The following is a 22,959-nucleotide window of genomic DNA, read 5'->3' as shown; positions in this document are numbered from 1 at the left end:
AATATTGGAGTGTGCAGTGAAGCGGAGGCAGAGCGGCTCCGCGAGCTCCTCTCTCTCCACTTTCCCATAGAGAACCCCTGACTGGCCGCTGAGGGCGAGCCACACACACGCCCTCGCGCCCGGCGAACCCGCGAAGTCAGTATCATATGACACAGGCTTTGCCGCAGTTCATCTTCCTCCCTGTGTACTTTCCGTTTGCCTTCCTGGAATTCTGCTGCATCACAGAAGCTGGAAGTTCTGATGTTCCATTGAAATCACGATGGAAAGTCTTGACTTGACCGGTCAGAGCAATGAAAGGTGGTAATAGAAATAAAGATTATTCCACAGAAGGAGAAGGAGCTGGAAAAGGACCAAAACGAAAGTGCCTTCAGTGGCATCCATTGCTAGCAAAGCAACTTCTTGACTTTTCAGAAGAGGAAGAAGAGGAAGACGAAGAGGAGGATATTGATAAGGTTCAACTTCTTGGGGCCGCTGGTCTAGAGCAAGATGGTGAAACTGAAGATGATGAATCACCAGAACAGCGAGCCCGGAGACCAATGAATGCATTTCTCTTATTTTGCAAACGTCATCGCTCTCTTGTACGTCAGGAACACCCCAGGCTTGATAACCGAGGTGCTACCAAGATACTAGCTGATTGGTGGGCTGTTCTCGATCCAAAGGAAAAGCAGAAATACACAGACATGGCCAAGGAGTATAAACATGCATTTATGAAAGCAAATCCTGGCTACAAATGGTGTGCTACCACAAACAAGCCTGTGAAATCCCCAACATCCACTGTCAATCCACGGGAGAAACTATGGGCCTTCCCATCTGACTCTTCAAGAGCCTTGCCAAGCCCCAAGAAAACAAAGCCTGAAGAAATGCCTCAGCTTAACTTTGGGATGGCTGATCCTACTCAAATGGGAGGCCTGAGCATGCTGCTTTTAGCTGCAGAACATGTTCTTGGGACACCAGAGATATCCTCTGGCACTTGCAGGCCTGATGTTTCAGAATCCTCTGAATTGCGTCAGAAGTCACCATTATTTCAGTTTGCCGAGATATCTTCAGGTACCTCCCACCCTGATGTTGCGTCAAAACAATGTCAAGCATCAGCCTTGTTTCAGTTTGCAGAGATTTGTTCGAAGACTTCACAGTTGGGCGGTGCTGAACCTGTAAAACGCTGTGGAAAGTCTGCCCTCTTTCAACTGGCAGAGATGTGCCTGGCATCAGAGGGGGTGAAAATGGAAGAATCAAAGCTAATAAAAGCCAAAGAATCAGATGGCGGAAGAATTCAAGAATTGGAGAAGGGCAAGGAAGAAAGAGAAATGAAAATGGAGAAAATCGATGAAGCCAGGTTCCAGAAAGAAGCAGAATTTGAAACATCAGCTAAGGAAAATGTAAGAGATTCTAAGGAATTAAGTAATTTTGAGGAGCTGCGAATGGATGATATAATGGGTATAAAAATGGAAGCTCCTAAAGCAATTAAAAAGGAAGAATTAGAGGAAGATCAAAAATGTAGTCACTTCCCTGATTTTTCTTACTCTGGCAGTAGCAAGATAATAATAAGCGATGTTCCCAGTAGAAAGGATCCCATGTGCCATCCTCATGGCATTAGGATCATCGAGGATCCCACAGCATTAAGCAAACCAGACAAGCTAAAAAAGAAAAAGAAGAAAAACAAAATGGATCGACATGGAAATGATAAATCCACACCCAAGCAGACTTGCCAAAAGAGGCAGTCCTCGGAATCTGATATCGAGAGTGTCATGTACACCATTGAAGCTGTTGCAAAGGGAGACTGGGGCATTGAGAAGCTTGGAGATACCCCTCGCAAGAAGGTCCATACATCCTCGAGTGGCAAGGGAAGCATTTTGGATGCCAAGCCACCAAAGAAGAAAGTGAAATCAAGAGAGAAGAAAATGTCAAAGGAGAAATCCTCAGACACCAGCCAAGAGTCAAGACCTCAAGATTTTATCAGTATTTCTGCCAGCAAGAACATTTCTGGTGAGGTACCAGAGGGTATAAAAGCAGAACCTTTGACCCCTACGGAGGCTGCATTACCACCCAGTCTATCGGGACAGGCCAAGCCTGAGGACAGTGAGTGTCACAGAAAAATAGAGACTTGTGGCTCCCGGAAATCTGAGAGGTCTTGCAAAGGTGCTCTTTATAAAACCCTGGTGTCTGAGGGTATGCTCACGTCTCTGCGAGCTAATGTTGGCAGAGGGAAACGAAGGTCAGGAAAAGGAAAGTCCTCTGATCATGAAGAGTGTTGGCATGAAGAAAGCTGGACATTTCACCAGAGTGGGACCAGTGGAAGCAAGAAGTTCAAGAAGACAAAGGCAAAGGAAGACTCTCTCCTTGGCTCAGCAAAGCTGGATGAAGAATTTGAAAAGAAATTCCACAGCCTCCCTCAGTATAGTCCTGTTACATTTGACGAGAAATGTGTACCTGTCCCAAGAAAAAAGAAGAAGACTGGACATATGTCCTCAGAACCGACCCAAACCAGCAAAGGTCCTTTCCAGTCTCAGAAAAAGAACTTATTCCACAAAATTGTCAGCAAATACAAGCACAAAAAGGAGAAGCCTAATGGTCCGGAAAAAGGAAGTGGGGATAAATGGTCAAACAAGCAACTCTTCTTGGCTGCCATTCACCCTACAGAAGCCATATTTTCAGAAGACAGAAACACCACAGAGCCTGCTTATAAGGTTAAAAATGCCCCATCCATTCCCAACACTCCAGAGCCAACAACAGTGCAAGAACCCTTGGTGGGCAGTCAAAAGAGAAAAGCAAGGAAAACCAAGATCACACACCTTGTCAGGACAGCAGATGGCCGGGTATCACCAGCAGGAGGTACTTTGGATGACAAACCAAAGGAACAACTGCAGAGGAGTCTCGTTAAGGTGACCGAGACAGGCTGCAATGACGAATGCTCACACAACCAAGAGGCCACGGAGACGCGGAGCAGCACCCCGGAGATGCCCGCCGTGTCTGCGTTCTTCAGCCTCGCTGCGCTGGCCGGAGTGGCTGCCGTGGAAAATGCATAGAAGTCAGAGATCCACTCCGCTCACCCATGACGGACAGCCAAAAGAAATGCCCCAGACTCCTGTACTTATTTCTTGCGCTGACCAGTGAAGCGCCCTTTAATTGTAAAACATTGTGCTTTACCTACTACCCTAGCCTTGTCTTTATTGAGAGATGCTAGTGAGTCCATGTGGTGGAAACTAGAGACAGCAAACAAGTGCTTGTTGCCCTACACGGCCCAGATTCACTTGAAGCAGAAGTTGGCACCCTGGGCCAGTTTGTTCTTTCAGAACCCAGAGTCTTTGAGGGTGATGTTGTCTGTCTGATAATGAGCAGAAATGGGATGATCCTAGAGCTTTGCTTTCTATTGAAGGCTTTTGATGGTAATAGGTGGTAACTTGGTAAAAGGCTGCCTTTACTGTAGCTCATCCAGCATCTCTTTTACCAACCAGAGAGTGTGAAACTAGTTTCATATATTACCTAGTTATTCTTTCCAAACAAAAACAAAAAACAAAAAAACAAAAACTGACACACTGCACTAGTTATTATTAGATATTCTTAGTCTTTTTTTGTACATGGAGGTTTATGTTCTAAGATGGTTTATATAATAGGTTATACCTACATTTATATTTTAGAATAATATTAAAAAGCCTCTTCCAGAGACTCCCAAACAGCACGGGCAGGCAGATGTACCAGTGTTAGCGGTGTATGCTCGGCCTTGTGGTCCATCTATTCTGCACTTTTATATTTGCCACCAGAGTGGTAGTTTGCTGGCCAAAAGAGAAAGAGAGAGAAGAAGAAAAATTACAGTTCTTACAGCAGAATTTGTTTCTTAGCCTTGAGTGACCAAGAAGAATTTGCTTGGGTCCAATTGTGGCGAATATTTTCCCAGACAGGGGAAGAGTCCAGCAGATTACAGATTACTGATGTTTTCATGCCTTGAGGATTCTTTTATTTTTACACAAGGGTCTGAGTGACCAATGGATCGTTCATACAGACAAAAAAAGAAACATAGTATTCAGAAGTGACCTTAGTATTACTTCACTATTGAGAACACATTGAAGACACACTCACTTTGTGTGGTCTTTGAGCTACAGCCCTTTTACATGCATCCCAGACAGACTGGACGGGTAGCAATTGCTATGCACAGCCTAATTGGCACTGCAGGTTTTTAGAGCCATTTTGAGTTTTTGTGGTTACGGAGGTATTGATGAGGGAGGTGTGCCTGACCAGAGTGGGACTCGCAGTTATAGATCCACCTGCAAGTTTCCTGTTTCCTTTTCATGTTTTGTTGCTTTTGAGCATAAAACCAACTATACATATTCCAGTGCAACTGGATTAACTGGCTTAGAACATTCAACATATTGACTCCACCACCTGACGTTCACAGTATCTTGTTTCTTAGCAACAGATGCAAAGTGATAAATCAAAATTAGTCGGCGGCTACAGATTTTACAGGGTATTTGTTCCATAGCACAAAGTATTTCCCCGCTCTTGCATCACAGCACAAACTACCAAATTTTAATTATTGGATTCCAGCAATAATTTTTACTGGTTTTCAAAGTGGCGGAATTTTGATAGTGTTAGTTCAAGGTGGAAACTTTTGAATTAGATCTCTAAATGGTTACAGTTTACAAGGTTTTATCTAGCTATCTTATTTATACTTGACTGAATTGTAATGATGATTTTTTTTCTAATCGTAATTTGACCTAATAGCCATACAAAAAAATGACTCTATTAGTACTGACTAGGTTTAGCTTTTCGCGGTTGTAGATGTTACTTCAGTTTCGGTGCGGGAAAACCTGTACAACATACTAACAGAATTGAAAAAGAACAGAGAGATTTGGGCTCTTTATTTTTTCAAAGCAGGTAAAGAGGGCATCAGGGCATTGGAACGGTGTCCTCAAAAATGCATATTCCTTGTGGGCATGGAGGAAGAAGGAATTAGTAAGCAAGGTTAATCAGAGGCAGAAGCTTAGCCCCATTCACACAGAAATAAATCAGGTGAGCAACCCCAGATTTTAGCATGATATTTTTACTATGATGCTGTTGTATTAATATTTTCTAAATTTCGAAACACAAAGTGAATGTTTGAAAATTGCTGGGTCCCAGTGTTGGTGGCTGTTGGAGTTTCTGGACCACTTGCTAGCAGTGATTTAAAACTTATAATTAGCTAAAATCCAAAAAAAAAATAAAATCAACAACAAAAATTGTTTGGTGCAGAACATGCACCTTGACAGTGGCACTAACTTGTTATTCTCTAGAACATGTTAGAATAGGTCTATTTTTGCCAGTGCCCTCTCCTCCAGTCCTCTGATTACGTTTCACTAGAGTTCCTTAACAGAGTGCTGTATATTCATGGGACCCTTTTTAAAAAGAAGCAAAACAAAAGATGACTTTTTTCTATGTGATTAATATATCTTACTTGATGTGCTTTTCCTAAACCTCAGTGGCTTTTCCCTTAGGCAGGGGTCGGGGTGGAGGGCAACCTACTGGATACGACTGTTTTCAGATACTTTAGAAAAAAAAAACAACCCACCTTTTTGTAGACATGCTTAATTTTTAAGCGGTTAGGCACTGAGAGTAGCAGAAATCCTGCAAAGCTTTATAGTCTTTTCGACACTCACCTTGTCATTTCTCTGAGTAATGTCTTGATTTCAAAAATAGTGCTTTTCTCATGCCCTGAATCCACTGGAGAGGGGTGTTGGTATTTTCAGGTAACAACATTTGTGAGCACACATATTGCAGACCAACATGTAGTACCCTCCCCCATTTATCATTTTCATTTCACTTCTCTCATTCTTTTTTATTTTGGAAAATCCTATTGCTATGGTGTGTACCTTCATCTGCCAGCAAACACCATCTACACTAACATTTGTCCCACAAGCATCCTCAAGAGAAAAAGTTGTTGCACCTTATGTATATCTCAAGCAAACCAAAATATGATGCTCTTCTGCTTTTGTTTTATTCTAAATTGTTGTATCATATCTTTCTGAAACCATTCTGAATCTAGTTGAAATTCTCAATATTTATGCTTTTACCTTAATTTCTAGATTCAAACCTGTGTATAAATCTTTTGAACAAAATTGTCCTAGCCCTTCTGTGTGTTGCTGGAAGTGGATGATTTAGTCTCAGATGGAGACACAGTACTGTTCCAGTTTTCTTTAGCCTTTTATTTATTTAGTTATTCTGGGTATTTTCCTATGTAATTTTGAAGTGTGTAGAGTATATTATAGTTAGTGAAGCGGCAGCTCTAAGAAGCTGAGTGAAAGAGAGAAAATACTGTAAGACGCCCTTCTTAAGTGTTTATTTGTTTGGATAACTGTAATGAGGCCAGGAAAAGGCAAAAGGTCCCACAGCCACTTTGAAGACACAGGTTCTTATCCCCAAACTAGGTTAGGTCCCAGATTTTAGATCAAAATGGTGAATTCTTGAAAGCCCTCTTTTTTAAAAGGATATATCATACCATTGTAATTCTGACAGTCTTTTCCCCCCCGAAAATATATTTATTTAATTCCGTCAGATGAGCTTTCTACCAGTGCCCCCTCAAAGCCATGCTGAACTCATTCCCACGTTGTCACTGTTATTATAGTTCCTGCCATTCAAACTGCTGCAGAGAAAAAAAGGGATGGAACACTATGAACAAAAAGGAGCATCTGAACGGGTCTGGTTATTTAGAATCCAACTTGTGTAATCCCTGTCACTCTCTTATCAAGTCAGATGCTACTCTGCCTGAGTCATAGAAAATTTTGTTTGCACTCTGTAGTCCTTGGCTCCTCCTCTGGAAATGTTTGCACCTATGTAAAATCTCAAGCAGGTTATAAATCAATACAGCACTAGGAGTAAGCTGAAAACTGAATGACATGTTTTGTTTATACAGTTCCGGGGGAGGGATGGGGAATATCAAGTAACTCTGTTCCAAGTTTGGCATTTGGCATTAATGTGAAGCAGTGGGACCATGCTGCCTGCTAAAGTACTGTATGAATCCTAAGTGTTCTGGAGACCAGCAGCTGGAGGCTGGAGGCCAGCATCCATAGAGCAAAGGGGAATCATCGCCGCTTCTTGGGGGAAAAGGAAGGAAGTCGTGCAAGGCCTGGAGTCCTCATTTGTAAAGGGAAAGTCGGGGTGTACGGGATGCTGTGAGAAGGTTCACCTTTGATTGCACTGCTCCACAGAGCCCTCAGATAAGGCCAATCCTAATGGGCTACCTCGGCTTTAACGGTTAATTTCAGTAAGTCCTGTTTCAAAGGTTTGTCTTTTTTTGCTTCTACCGTCAGTGCCACTGTTTTCCACTGCAGTGTTTTGACTTCCCAAACCACCTTCTCCAGAGAGAACAATGTATTGCTGAAAATGGGCAGTAGAAGCAAATGCTCTTATTACAGTTGACCTATAAAGTATTCAGAGTGACTGTTAGGTGGGAATTAAAATTTAGCTTTCCCCACATAGGATCTTGTTTTGCACCTTATAAAGAGTGTACTAATTGTTAATTAGGTGTTGCTTTTATTTATACAAGCATTCCCAAAGAATTAGATTTGGATTTTTTGTTTATTTGAGTTTGGGAATTTTTTATTTTACAGTTATCTTATTTAGATTGACTAACATCATACTTACAATAAAAAAAGAAACAGTGGTTCAGTTCATCTTACCAGATATGTCTGGTGATGTATTCAGAGTCTGATGGACTGCTTTGCTTTTATATAGTTTGGAAGTGATAGTGAAGTGTATTATACCCCGTATTAAATGACCTTGTCCTTTTCACTGGGGACATTATCTTACATTTTAGAAAAAGAAGCAGCAAAAGAGTGAACAACAAGACAAGTACATTTGATTCCCCTCATACACCTCCATCTGTTTGTGCTACGCTTTCCTTAAAAATATCAATATACATTTTCTTCACACATACAAAAAGTTTCCTCTCCTGGCCAAATTTTATTTGCAGTGGTATGATTTATGCTAATAACGGAAAAGAGGAAACCTTGTACTTAGAAGTTCGGTGGCCACTGTTTCCTTGTTGCAGTCAGTGGTCAAAATTGTTCCTGCCCTGAAGTTGATCTTTTTATTTATTTATTTATTTATTTTTTAATTTTTTTATTAGTTTCTGCTTAATAACAAAGTGAATCAGTCATACATGTACCTCTGTTCCCACATCCCTTCCCTCATGCATCTCCCTCCCTCCCACCCTCCCCATCCCACCCCTCCAGGCGGTCACAAAGCACCGAGCTGATCTCCCTGTGCTGCGGCTGCTTCCCACTATCTATCTACCTTACGTTTGGTAGTGTATATATGTCCATGCCTCTCTTTCGCTTTGTCACAGCTTACCCTTCCCCCTCCCCATATCCTCAAGTCCATTCTCAAGTAGGTCTGTGTCTTTATGCCCGTTTTACCCCTAGGTTCTTCATGACATTTTTTTAAAAATTCCATATATATGTGTTAGCATACGGTATTTGTCTTTCTCTTTCTGACTTACTTCACTCTGTATGACAGACTCTAGGTCTCTCCACCTCATTACAAATAGCTCAGTTTCGTTTCTTTTTATGGCTGAGTAATATTCCATTGTATATATGTGCCACATCTTCTTTATCCATTCATCGGATGATGGACACTTAGGTTGTTTCTATCTCCGGGCTATTGTGAATAGAGCTGCAATGAACCTTTTGGTACATGTCTCTTTTTGAATTATGGTTTTCTCAGGGTATATGCCTCGTAGTGGGATTGCTGGGTCATATGGTAGTTCTATTTTTAGTTTTTTAAGGAACCTCCATACTGTTCTCCATAGTGGCTGTACCAATTCACATTCCCACCAGCAGTGCAAGAGTGTTCCCTTTTCTCCACACCCTCTCCAGCATTTATTGTTTCTAGATTTCTTGATGATGGCCATTCTGACTGGAGTGAGATGATATCTCATTGTAGTTTTGATTTGCATTTCTCTAATGATTAATGATGTTGAGCATTCTTTCATGTGTTTGTTGGCAGTCTGTATATCTTCTGTGGAGAAATGCCTATTTAAGTCTTCTGCCCATTTTTGGATTGGGTTGTTTGTTTTTTTGTTATTGAGCCGCATGAGCTGCTTATAAATTGTGGAGATTAACCCTTTGTCAGTTGCTTCATTTGCAAATATTTTCTCCCATTCTGAGGGTTGTCTTTTGGTCTTGTTTATGGTTTCCTTTGCTGTGCAAAAGCTTTGACGTTTCATTAGGTCCCATTTGTTTATCTTTGTTTTTAGTTCCATTTCTCTAGGAGGTGGGTCCAAAAGGATCTTGCTGTGATTTATGTCATAAAGTGTTCTGCCTATGTTTTCCTCTAAGAGTTTGATAGTTTCTGGCCTTCCATTTAGGTCTTTAATCCATTTTGAGCTTATTTTTGTGTATGGTGTTAGGGAATGATCTAATCTCATACTTTTACATGTCCCTGTCCAGTTTTCCCAGCACCACTTATTGAAGAGGCTGTCCTTTCTCCACTGTACATTCCTGCCTTCTTTATCAAAGATAAGTTGACCATATGTGCGTGGGTTGATCTCTGGGCTTTCTATCCTGTTGCATTGATCTATCTTTCTGTTTCTGTGCCAGTACCACACTGTCTTGTTTACTGTAGCTTTGTAGTATAGTCTGAAGTCAGGGAGCCTGATTCCTCCAGCTCCGTTTTTCGTTCTCAAGATTGCTTTGGCTATTCGGGGTCTTTTTTTTTTCCAAACAAATTTTGAAATTTTTTGTTCTAGTTCTGTGAAAAATGCCAGTGGTAGTTTGATAGGGATTGCATTGAATCTGTAGATTGCTTTGGGTAGTAGAGTCATTTTCACAATATTGATTCTTCCAATCCAGAAGCATGGTATATCTCTCCATCTATTTGTATCATCTTTAATTTCTTTCATCAGTGTCTTATAATTTTCTGCATACAGGTCTTTTGTCTCCTTAGGTAGGTTTATTCCTAGATATTTTATTCTTTTTGTTGCAATGGTAAATGGGAGTGTTTTCTTGATTTCATTTTCAGATGTTTCATCGTTAGTGTACAGGAATGCCAGAGATTTCTGTGCATTAATTTTGTATCCTGCTACTTTACCAAATTCATTGATTAGCTCTAGTAGTTTTCTGGTAGCATCTTTAGGATTCTCTATGTATAGTATCATGTCATCTGCAAACAGTGACAGCTTTACTTCTTCTTTTCCGATTTGGATTCCTTTTATTTCCTTTTCTTCTCTGATTGCTGTGGCTCAAACTTCCAAAACTAGGTTGAATAAGAGTGGTGAGAGTGGGCAACCTTGTCTTGTTCTTGATCTTAGTGGAAATGGTTTCAGTTTTCCACCATTGAGGACAATGTTGGCTGTGGGTTTGTCATATATGGCCTTTATTAGGTTGAGGAAAGTTCCCTCTATGCCTACTTTCTGCAGGGTTTTTATCATAAATGGGTGTTGAATTTTGTCAAAAGCTTTCTCTGCATCTGTTGAGATGATCATATGGTTTTTCTTCTTCAGTTTGTTAATATGGTGTATCACATTGATTGATTTGCGTATATTGAGTAATCCTTGCATTCCTGGAATAAACCCCACTTGATCATGGTGTATGATCCCTTTAATGTGCTGTTGGATTCTGTTTCCTGGTATTTTGTTGAGGATTTTTGCATCTATGTTCATCAGTGATATTGGCCTGTAGTTTTCTTTCTTTGTGACATCCTTGCCTGGTTTTGGTATCAAGGTGATGGTGACCTCGTAGAATGAGTTTGGGAGTGTTCCTTCCTCTGAAATTGTTTGGAAGAGTTTGAGAAGGATGGGTGTTAGCTCTTCTCTAAATGTTTGATCGAATTTGCCTGTGAAGCCATCTGGTCCTGGGCTTTTGTTTGTTGGAAGATTTGTAATCCCAGTTTCAATTTCAGGGCTTGTGATTGGTCTATTCATATTTTCTATTTCTTCCTGATTCAGTCTTGGCAGGTTGTGCATTTCTAAGAATTTGTCCATTTCTTCCAGGTTGTCCATTTTATTGGCATAGAGTTGCTTGTAGTAATCTCTCATGATCTTTTGTATTTCTGCAGCGTCAGTTGTTACTTCTCCTTTTTCATTTCTAATTCTATTGATTTGAGTCTTCTCCCTTTTTTTCTTGATGAGTCTGGCTAATGGTTTGTCAATTCCTTAAGTTGATCTTTATGCACAGAATTAGTTATTGTGAACATTACTACTCTTTCCAGAGATTTTCTAATAACTTGGGCCAGAACTGGTTACCGAGGAGCAAGGACCTAATTCCATGCCTCCACACCCTCCCACTGCACCGCACCAGACGTCTTACCTCACAAGCTCTAACCTAAATCACAGAGGCACGCGTTTGGTGGACTAACCATGACCTCCCCTGGCGGCCTCAGGGGAGTGCTCACGTCCACTGACACCTCACTTTAGTGCCTCAGCTCGTAGCGGCAGAACTGGGGTGGGGGAGGTTTGTGATCTGGAGCTCAGCACATGCTCGGCAACGTGTTTCTCATTTCCTTAGCATTCATGGCTTGCTCTCAGGAATCTGTCGAAAAGGAATAAAAACCACCTGAGAGTCCACGTTACCAGATTATGAACTTTTCCCATAGGTTTGAATTGCTTACTTACCTATTATAAATTAACCACAGCTTCATTTGACCACCAGGTCTTAAGTCTGTTGACAGTTTTCAGCATGACCGAATGGCTCATTTTTCTTGCTTTCAGAAATTGGCTTGGTTCTCTTTAGAGTTGGTGTAAACATGCCATGTAATAAATGATTTCCACTTAATGGTACAACAGAATTATTGCTTTCTTAGATGTATGTGTAGTAAAAGTCAATCTACACGTTTATATAATTTCTTTCCTCAAAATCTTATACTTAATTTGATATTTCTAAAACTTGCACATGTAAGTCATGTGTATAACATGCTAAAGTACTTTAACTGTGATCTTAAAACTGAATAAAAAATATTTAATAAAAAATCAGAATATTGGGCTTCCCTGGTGGCGCAGTGGTTGAGAGACCACCTGCCGATGCAGGGGACGCGGGTTCGTGCCCCGATCCGGGAAGATCCTACATGCCGCAGAGTGGCTGGGCCCGTGAGCCATGGCTGCTGAGCCTACGCGTCTGGAGCCCGTGCTCCACAACAGGAGAGGCCACAGCAGTGAGAGGCCTGCGTACCACAAACAAAACAAAACAAAACAAAAAAACTCAGAATATTTTAGTATTGCAAGAGTTCTGCAGCTCTTAATAGTTTGTAAATCCACTATCTCATTTGTAATTAACATTCTCAATTCTCTTACTCTATGCCTTTTTATAAGGGAATAGTTAAGACAACTTTCTTTGTTGAAAAGGGTATAAGGTATGACAAAGCCCTGAGATATTTCAGGAAATTGTATTTATTGAGAAACTGACCAAGAACCCACATTTTTCCCTGTTACTGTAAGAAGTCTCCAGAGAAAGATTTTCAAAGACTGTCAGTTCAGTTCTTCTCACTGGAAGAAGTCTGGCTCTTTTGATCCCTAACTGAATTTACATAAATCATCTACCTTTGACCATTCAGAGGTACTTAAGAACATTGCTTTTGTTCTGGACCATATGATGTATTTTAAAATTTAAAGTTGAAACATAACATATAGTGCTTCTTTGCAAATATGAGTCCAAATAAGAACAGAAATCAGTCACTGTAGAAAAACATGTAGCCCAACAGAAATCTTGACTGGGCAAGGAAGCTTCACCTACTTCACCTAGGGACGAACCCGCGTCCCCTGCATCGGCAGGCGGACTCTCAACCACTGCGCCACCAGGGAAGCCCTGAAAGGAATTTTTTATCCAAAGTTTATAATGAGTGTCTACAAATCAGTGAGAAAATTACAAATGCCCAGTTTAAAACTGGGCAAAGGATAAAGACAAGTTATTCACAGAGCAAACTGTATAAATAATAAATCAACACATAAAAAAATGTTCAACCTCACTAGAAATCAGGGAAAAGCCAATTTAAACATGAGATAGTATTTTTAACTTCAAATTGGGGGGGGAAAACCGAAAGAGGGAGTGTTGAGGAAGGATTTGGGAACCAGTTCTTTACATATAGTACTGATAAGGTTGTAAATTTCAGGGAAATTTGTGAAGGAACATTTCAAAAGTTTATACATCCAGCAGTTCTACTTCTATAAATCTTTCCTAGAGATATGTGTACCTGTGTGCAAATTTATATTTACAAAGAAATATTTTCTGCTGCATTGTTGGCAATGACAAAAAATTAGAAGGAACCCAAATTCCCATCAATATGAGTGGTTAAATGACAGTAGAGCCATACTCTAGAATGCTCAGCTTCCAGTAACCAGAATAAGCTCGACCAATGTGCACTGATGTGAAAAATTTCCAAGATACATCTTAACCCCCTTGGTAGTATTCTTTTTTTTTTTTTAATTTAATTAATTTATTTTTGGCTGTGTTGGGTCTTCGTTTCTGTGCGTGGCTTTCTCTAGTTGCGGCGAGCGGGGGCCTCTCTTCATCACGGTGCGCGGGCCTCTCACTGTCGCGGCCTCTCTTGTTGCGGAGCACAAGCTCCAGACGCGCAGGCTCAGTAGTTGTGGCTCACGGGCCTAGTTGCTCCACGGCATGTGGGATCTTCCCAGACCAGGGCTCGAACCCGTGTCCCCTGCATTGGCAGGCGGATTCTCAACCACTGCGCCACCAGGGAAGCCCCGGTAGTATTCTTTATATCTTAAAATGTGCATACCTATGACACATAAATTCCATGTCTAATTTTCTGTCCTACAAACCTACGAAAAGCTACAGACTTCTGATCAATATCCCCCAAACTATTGTCAATTGTAAGAAGTATGTCCAAAAGAAAAAAAAAAGAATCAGAAATCTGTTCAAAACCAGCAGATTTTAAAGAACTAATTATCCCCTCACCCACCTCTGTTTTGCTAGAGCAACACTGGAAGACTGCAACTAGGAAAGAGAGCAAGCCTAACTCCCACCTCAAATCTTGTCTCTCAACTACAGGGTATGATGAAGTCATTTAAAAAATATATTTAAAGGAGACTGAACCCTTAGGTGAAAGACCCTAAGAAGTTATTTCCCTAAAATAGACAGTAAATAAGGAATTTGGAATGAGTTGCAGTGGAAAGATGTGAAATGTCTTTCTTTGGGTCTTCTTAAAATGATAACATTCCCACATACGTCTGCAGTGTTTTAAATATTTTACATTTATGTAGTAAACATTGAAAGACAGAAAGACAGAGGTTATTTCCAACTAGATGTTATCCTTTCCCCCCAATGGAACTATGCTTTCCTTTCTAGACACATGAGCTCTCCTTTTTCGAGTCTGAGATTGGAAGTTCTCATGGTTGAATTGTTAACACATTTATCTTTTATGGGTTGAGTTTGATCCAGCTACTCTGAAGACTATGGTTTCTTCACTAAAAATTGCTTCAGTTGTAGATTTATCACCTGGTTGGCAAACACTGGCTAACTTCAGGCACAAGAACATTACTCTGAACCTGGGTGTGGTTAGTGAGATAGAAACCAACATTATTTTCTCCTTCATGATATGAAATATACTCTATCTTTACTCCCAGGGTTTTGTCCAAAAAACTCATAAAACATAAATTGACTCTGCCATTCAGACTCCCATGTTCTCCTCCAATGGACACAGCAAAGTCTAAGTTCAATTACACCAAGACTGATGCCAAATTTCAAAAAACGAGAGCACCCTCCATTTCTGCTAGTGCCAGGTGTGTTGTTCCAGGTGCACAGAAGTATCTTAAAAAGTCTTAGTAAATCTCATTCTACAATAAATAATTACTCAACAAGTTCTCTCTGGACCAGGGTATACTAAGCCAGTGTCTGCTTTATATTGCAGGTGAAGAAGTTTGTGGTCTTTCATGGAGCTTCCGTTTACCAACCTGGAAATGGCATTCATTTTATTGGCTTTTGTTATCTTTTCCCTCTTTACTCTGGCTTCCATCTACACTGACCCGGATGAGAGGAATGAAGGTAAACAGAGAGAGCTCTTCATAAGAGTCCCCGTTTCCTTTCCCCACCCAATCATCTTCCTCTATGGTTTGATTTGGTTTAGTTTCTATTCTGTATGTGAGAATGAGTTTGTTTTGGGGTGTGCTGTGTGTGTGTGTGTGTGTGTGTGTATGAGAGAAAGGAGACAGAGAGACAGAGAAGGAGAGTTTTATTAAATAGCCTGAAATATCAACTGTGGCATTTTACCATTATTTATTAAGAGAGGTTTGGAAATGGAAACGATTATTCACATGACTTTTAATCCCAGAATTTTGCAGGTATTATGCTCTGAATTTTATATATATATATATATATATATGTATATGTATATATATAATTTTTCTTTCACCATCCTCCCATCACTGCCCCTCATCCCTGTCCCCCATCAGAAACTTAAAATGTGCAAAAAGCACAATATCTTTCAAAGTCATTAAAGGTAATTTTCACAGGCTAAATGCAAGTTCACAAGAAACAAATTCCATTATTGTATACATATATGGTGTGTGGAGGTGTGCATTTTTGTTCAAGTATAAATAAGAAGGAAAAGAATTAAAGGGTTTTTCCTAATGAGCTCTTGTCAAAGCCCAAACTTTCAAAAAAAATGTAGAAGCGTTTAAAAAACTCAACACCACATGTTTGCTTATTGCCAATCATAACAATTATTAGCAATAATATGTAATTTAAATGGCAGTTCTTGGTATTTCACTGTAGTTCAGGTCCTACCAAATTTCACACAAAATTAATGGTGACTGACCATTTTTGAGGGCAAAAATTATATATATATATATATATATATATATATATATATGTATTGCATATGCTAAGGAAATAATATATGTTTGTAGAGAATAAGATAAAATCATAAAAAGAAAACTGTGCTTCCTAAAATTGTGATACCTCTCCATCAATTTCTGGCTGTGAAAGAAGTGCTCTCTGTAAAAGACAATAGTATTCTCCATCTTATAAACATACTACATTTACAGAAGTAGAAAACAAGAAGCCACAGTAAACAGACATTCCAATTCGTGCTGACATGAAGATTGGGAAGCATAACTGGAGTCCGTAAAGTCTTTTTCATGCTCCATATTGTTTTAGTTTAAAATGGGTTTGGCTGAAAGAAAGAGTAAGAGCAAAATTGCAGTTACTTTAACTAGATGATAATGTCTTTCTCTCACACATAAAGGAAGCCTGGGGGTAGGAAGTTCCCTCCTGACACGACTCCCTGGTGTCCTGGACCCAGGCCACACTGTCTTGGTTCCCTCCCATCTTCTATGGCAGCTCCCATGTCCGGCACTGACCCAGCTGGCCCATCTTCCACTATCATCTATGCATGCCTGTCAGCAAGAAGAAGCAAGAGGGCACACCTCTGTCTTTTAAGAGCGCTCCCAGAACCTACACTCACCACTTCCCTTTGGCCAGAATTTAGTCCACGGACATACCCAAAGGAAAGCTGGGAAATGTAATAGTTATTCTGAGAGGCGTGTGCGGAGCAAAAACTTTGGGTTTTGTTCCTAAAGGAAGAGTGGTACAACCAGCAGTGTCTGCCAGACACGTAGACTCCTAACCATGCATTCACTACGGGGCTGGTAGTCATGAAATCGGGGAATATTTGAGCTAGAAGGAATGTTAAGAGAGCATCTGATTTACTGATGCTTAACCAGAACTGAATATCAGAAAGGCACCTCATACTTGGGGCCCATCACAAACCCAGCAAATACGCATTTCTGGGTGTCCCACCTGGCCACGTGTCTTTAAACAAGACCCCCTACCCACCCCGCCCCCATTTTTCTAGCTTTCTTCTCTGGTTAAGAAGCATTGACCAACTGTTCATATTTCAGATGTGACCACAGAGACCAACAAATATTTAGTGAGCTTCTCAGGTGCTCAGTTAATTAGCAGAAGAGCCAAAACTAGAGCACAGACTCCCCGTTGCAAGTTCCTGCCCCCTCTCTGCACTCCCAGGACTCCCCAGTTATGATCCATGGACACAGAGAGCCAGAAGACTGGGCCAGTCATAGAAATTTACCTTTCCTTTACACTTCTGTATTCCGTTTTTCATAAGTTCCTTTTTCTTCTGCTCTATTCCTCCTATATCTGAGGTCTACTTTCCAAACTACAGCAATTCCTCCATTTGAATACTGTTCACTGACAGAACTAGACCCAGCTGCCCAAGAATTCTCATCGAAGAACACCCTTGCTTCCCTTCGTGACCACCAGGTCGGTGCCAAGCACAATTTTGCATGAAAGTACAAAATGTATACACTTTCCTAAATGTGGTAAGACCCAGGAGTAAAACCTACCTTCATTAAAATTGCAGGGCTATTTTAATATCCTTTCTGGCACAAGCAGAGAATTGCAGGGGCCACAAAAATAAACTTAAGAGAGGCAGATTTAATTTCACATGTTTATTTAAAATCTAATAGACTCAGCTATGGGTAATGAAGAATCTAAATCTGAATGGGACTCAGCTCCTATGTCAGGGAGCTGATTGTCTCGTGGAGGCTTCAGTTGTATAACCAGAGCAGACCCAGTGAATGGGCTACCAGAGTTTTCAACTAAGGAGGATGGGGTCAGAACGGAAGCTCTTTCTTTGGGGTATTGCGGTGGGCTTCACGGAAGAGGTGGCCACCCTGATGCGGGTGATATTGACAGAGTAGGGTGGGTGGGGTGCATTCCAACTAAGAAAACAGCTTAAGGAAAATTACCTGACCGCAAAAAATTAAATGTATAAGAGGAAAAATCAACTATAGTTTGGAATGTACCTTAAGTCCAACAAGGAATTGAACAGAACTGATCATTGGCCAGTATCTTCTCAAGTCCTTCAGAGGTCAGAAGACGAACAAAGCATTTTAACAGGGCGTCTCTTAAACGTAAGAGATGGGTGCCTCTGACCTCAGCCTCCCACGTGAGAGCAAAGGCTCTCAAGCTCTAACTTGCACATAAGTCACCTAGAGATTTTATGAAAAAGTAGACTACTGTTCAGTAGGTCTGGGTGGGACCTGAGATTCTGCATTTCTAAGAAGCTTCCAGGTGACGACCATGGTCTAGAAGACGAGCCCAGCCACAGATGTGACACTTGCAGGCCCCAGGGGACCAAGCTCATCTGTGTGCAGCAGGGGAGGCGGGAGCTTGGCTACGTGGCTGGGCGTCCACGTTCCGTCCCGTAAGCAAGGCCCTACAGGACACGGGGCAGACCCAGAGCTGGAGGGCAGGGCCTCAGCCTCCAGCACAGCGCAGTCTTGCCTCAGGTCCTAACGTGTCAGGAGTGGGTGGATTAAGGTTTAAGAAAATAGTTTATATGTTTAGAAGAGTTGAGAGTCATTCTTATTTTTTTAGGGAAGAAATTGTATTTAATTAGATTAATTAATTAATCATTTTTAGTTGAAGTATAGTTGATTTACAATGTTGTGTTAGTTTTAGGTGTACAGCACAGTGATTCATATATATATATTCTTCTTCAGATTCTTTTCCATTATAGGTTATTACCAAATATTGAGTATAGTTCCCTGTGCCATAGAGTAGGTCCTTATTGGTTATGAGAGTCACTCTTTAAAAATCAGAATATTGGAGTGTGCAGTGAAGCGGAGGCAGAGCGGCTCCGCGAGCTCCTCTCTCTCCACTTTCCCATAGAGAACCCCTGACTGGCCGCTGAGGGCGAGCCACACACACGCCCTCGCGCCCGGCGAACCCGCGAGGTCAGTATCATATGACACAGGCTTTGCCGCAGTTCATCTTCCTCCCTGTGTACTTTCCGTTTGCCTTCCTGGAATTCTGCTGCATCACAGAAGCTGGAAGTTCTGATGTTCCATTGAAATCACGATGGAAAGTCTTGACTTGACCGGTCAGAGCAATGAATGGCGGTAATAGAAATAAAGATTATTCCGCAGAAGGAGAAGGAGCTGGAAAAGGACCAAAACGAAAGTGCCTTCAGTGGCATCCATTGCTAGCAAAGCAACTTCTTGACTTTTCAGAAGAGGAAGAAGAGGAAGACGAAGAGGAGGATATTGATAAGGTTCAACTTCTTGGGGCCGCTGGTCTAGAGCAAGATGGTGAAACTGAAGATGATGAATCACCAGAACAGCGAGCCCGGAGACCAATGAATGCATTTCTCTTATTTTGCAAACGTCATCGCTCTCTTGTACGTCAGGAACACCCCAGGCTTGATAACCGAGGTGCTACCAAGATACTAGCTGATTGGTGGGCTGTTCTCGATCCAAAGGAAAAGCAGAAATACACAGACATGGCCAAGGAGTATAAACATGCATTTATGAAAGCAAATCCTGGCTACAAATGGTGTGCTACCACAAACAAGCCTGTGAAATCCCCAACATCCACTGTCAATCCACGGGAGAAACTATGGGCCTTCCCATCTGACTCTTCAAGAGCCTTGCCAAGCCCCAAGAAAACAAAGCCTGAAGAAATGCCTCAGCTTAACTTTGGGATGGCTGATCCTACTCAAATGGGAGGCCTGAGCATGCTGCTTTTAGCTGCAGAACATGTTCTTGGGACACCAGAGATATCCTCTGGCACTTGCAGGCCTGATGTTTCAGAATCCTCTGAATTGCGTCAGAAGTCACCATTATTTCAGTTTGCCGAGATATCTTCAGGTACCTCCCACCCTGATGTTGCGTCAAAACAATGTCAAGCATCAGCCTTGTTTCAGTTTGCAGAGATTTGTTCGAAGACTTCACAGTTGGGCGGTGCTGAACCTGTAAAACGCTGTGGAAAGTCTGCCCTCTTTCAACTGGCAGAGATGTGCCTGGCATCAGAGGGGGTGAAAATGGAAGAATCAAAGCTAATAAAAGCCAAAGAATCAGATGGCGGAAGAATTCAAGAATTGGAGAAGGGCAAGGAAGAAAGAGAAATGAAAATGGAGAAAATCGATGAAGCCAGGTTCCAGAAAGAAGCAGAATTTGAAACATCAGCTAAGGAAAATGTAAGAGATTCTAAGGAATTAAGAAATTTTGAGGAGCTGCGAATGGATGATATAACGGGTATAAGAATGGAAGCTCCTAAAGCAATTAAAAAGGAAGAATTAGAGGAAGATCAAAAATGTAGTCACTTCCCTGATTTTTCTTACTCTGGCAGTAGCAAGATAATAATAAGCGATGTTCCCAGTAGAACGGATCCCATGTGCCATCCTCATGGCATTAGGATCATCGAGGATCCCACAGCATTAAGCAAACCAGACAAGCTAAAAAAGAAAAAGAAGAAAAACAAAATGGATCGACATGGAAATGATAAATCCACACCCAAGCAGACTTGCCAAAAGAGGCAGTCCTCGGAATCTGATATCGAGAGTGTCATGTACACCATTGAAGCTGTTGCAAAGGGAGACTGGGGCATCGAGAAGCTTGGAGATACCCCTCGCAAGAAGGTCCATACATCCTCGAGTGGCAAGGGAAGCATTTTGGATGCCAAGCCACCAAAGAAGAAAGTGAAATCAAGAGAGAAGAAAATGTCAAAGGAGAAATCCTCAGACACCAGCCAAGAGTCAAGACCTCAAGATTTTATCAGTATTTCTGCCAGCAAGAACATTTCTGGTGAGGTACCAGAGGGTATAAAAGCAGAACCTCTGACCCCTACGGAGGCTGCATTACCACCCAGTCTATCGGGACAGGCCAAGCCTGAGGACAGTGAGTGTCACAGAAAAATAGAGACTTGTGGCTCCCGGAAATCTGAGAGGTCTTGCAAAGGTGCTCTTTATAAAACCCTGGTGTCTGAGGGTATGCTCACGTCTCTGCGAGCTAATGTTGGCAGAGGGAAACGAAGGTCAGGAAAAGGAAAGTCCTCTGATCATGAAGAGTGTTGGCATGAAGAAAGCTGGACGTTTCACCAGAGTGGGACCAGTGGAAGCAAGAAGTTCAAGAAGACAAAGGCAAAGGAAGACTCTCTCCTTGGCTCAGCAAAGCTGTGTGAAGAATGTGAAAAGAAATTCCACAGCCTCCCTCAGTATAGTCCTGTTACATTTGACGAGAAATGTGTACCTGTCCCAAGAAAAAAGAAGAAGACTGGACATATGTCCTCAGAACCGACCAAAACCCGCAAAGGTCCTTTCCAGTCTGAGAAAAAGAACTTATTCCACAAAATTGTCAGCAAATACAAGCACAAAAAGGAGAAGCCTAATGGTCCGGAAAAAGGAAGTGGGGATAAATGGTCAAACAAGCAACTCTTCTTGGCTGCCATTCACCCTACAGAAGCCATATTTTCAGAAGACAGAAACACCACAGAGCCTGCTTATAAGGTTAAAAATGCCCCATCCATTCCCAACACTCCAGAGCCAACAACAGTGCAAGAACCCTTGGTGGGCAGTCAAAAGAGAAAAGCAAGGAAAACCAAGATCACACACCTTGTCAGGACAGCAGATGGCCGGGTATCACCAGCAGGAGGTACTTTGGATGACAAACCAAAGGAACAACTGCAGAGGAGTCTTGTTAAGGTGACCGAGACAGGCTGCAATGACGAATGCTCACACAACCAAGAGGCCACGGAGACGCGGAGCAGCACCCCGGAGATGCCCGCCGTGTCTGCGTTCTTCAGCCTCGCTGCGCTGGCCGGAGTGGCTGCCGTGGAAAATGCATAGAAGTCAGAGATCCACTCCGCTCACCCATGACGGACAGCCAAAAGAAATGCCCCAGACTCCTGTACTTATTTCTTGCGCTGACCAGTGAAGCGCCCTTTAATTGTAAAACATTGTGCTTTACCTACTACCCTAGCCTTGTCTTTATTGAGAGATGCTAGTGAGTCCATGTGGTGGAAGCTATAGACAGCAAACAAGTGCTTGTTGCCCTACACGGCCCAGATTCACTTGAAGCAGAAGTTGGCACCCTGGGCCAGTTTGTTCTTTCAGAACCCAGAGTCTTTGAGGGTGATGTTGTCTGTCTGATAATGAGCAGAAATGGGATGATCCTAGAGCTTTGCTTTCTATTGAAGGCTTTTGATGGTAATAGGTGGTAACTTGGTAAAAGGCTGCCTTTACTGTAGCTCATCCAGCATCTCTTTTACCAACCAGAGAGTGTGAAACTAGTTTCATATATTACCTAGTTATTCTTTCCAAACAAAAACAAAAAACAAAAAAACAAAAACTGACACACTGCACTAGTTATTATTAGATATTCTTAGTCTTTTTTGTACATGGAGGTTTATGTTCTAAGATGGTTTATATAATAGGTTATACCTACATTTATATTTTAGAATAATATTAAAAAGCCTCTTCCAGAGACTCCCAAACAGCACGGGCAGGCAGATGTACCAGTGTTAGCGGTGTATGCTCGGCCTTGTGGTCCATCTATTCTGCACTTTTATATTTGCCACCAGAGTGGTAGTTTGCTGGCCAAAAGAGAAAGAGAGAGAAGAAGAAAAATTACAGTTCTTACAGCAGAATTTGTTTCTTAGCCTTGAGTGACCAAGAAGAATTTGCTTGGGTCCAATTGTGGCGAATATTTTCCCAGACAGGGGAAGAGTCCAGCAGATTACAGATTACTGATGTTTTCATGCCTTGAGGATTCTTTTATTTTTACACAAGGGTCTGAGTGACCAATGGATCGTTCATACAGACAAAAAAAGAAACATAGTATTCAGAAGTGACCTTAGTATTACTTCACTATTGAGAACACATTGAAGACACACTCACTTTGTGTGGTCTTTGAGCTACAGCCCTTTTACATGCATCCCAGACAGACTGGACGGGTAGCAATTGCTATGCACAGCCTAATTGGCACTGCAGGTTTTTAGAGCCATTTTGAGTTTTTGTGGTTACGGAGGTATTGATGAGGGAGGTGTGCCTGACCAGAGTGGGACTCGCAGTTATAGATCCACCTGCAAGTTTCCTGTTTCCTTTTCATGTTTTGTTGCTTTTGAACATAAAACCAACTATACATATTCCAGTGCATCTGGAATAACTGGCTTAGAACATTCAACATATTGACTCCACCACCTGACGTTCACAGTATCTTGTTTCTTAGCAACAGATGCAAAGTGA

At 41.6% G+C, this 22,959-nt stretch overlaps 2 protein-coding genes across 3 annotated transcripts; both read left to right on the top strand.

The window, feature by feature from the left end:
- Nucleotides 1-290: 290 nt before the first annotated feature.
- LOC307050304 (HMG box transcription factor BBX-like) lies at nucleotides 291-3,023 on the top strand (the record flags this gene model as incomplete). Of its 2 annotated transcripts, XM_079700256.1 has the most annotated exons (2): nucleotides 291-2,490; nucleotides 2,641-3,023. In XM_079700256.1, 2 exons carry the CDS (start codon nucleotides 291-293, stop codon nucleotides 3,021-3,023), a joined length of 2,583 nt encoding a protein of 860 aa, XP_079556382.1. The 2 variants fall into 2 exon arrangements, with proteins under 2 accessions (XP_079556382.1, XP_079556381.1); XM_079700255.1 differs by having other exon boundaries at nucleotides 291-3,023.
- A 15,805-nt stretch (nucleotides 3,024-18,828) lies between these two features.
- LOC307053754 (HMG box transcription factor BBX-like) lies at nucleotides 18,829-21,649 on the top strand (the record flags this gene model as incomplete). Its single annotated transcript, XM_079705236.1, is given in 2 exon segments — nucleotides 18,829-21,554; nucleotides 21,556-21,649. Coding segments are annotated over 2 exon segments (2,820 nt in total).
- Nucleotides 21,650-22,959: the final 1,310 nt, after the last annotated feature.

Source organism: Hyperoodon ampullatus (genome assembly GCF_949752795.1).
Source record: "Hyperoodon ampullatus genome assembly, chromosome: 1".
NCBI lineage: Eukaryota > Metazoa > Chordata > Mammalia > Artiodactyla > Ziphiidae > Hyperoodon > Hyperoodon ampullatus.
Note: the sequence above shows the minus strand (reverse complement) of the source record. Positions and strands in the feature narration are given on the sequence as shown.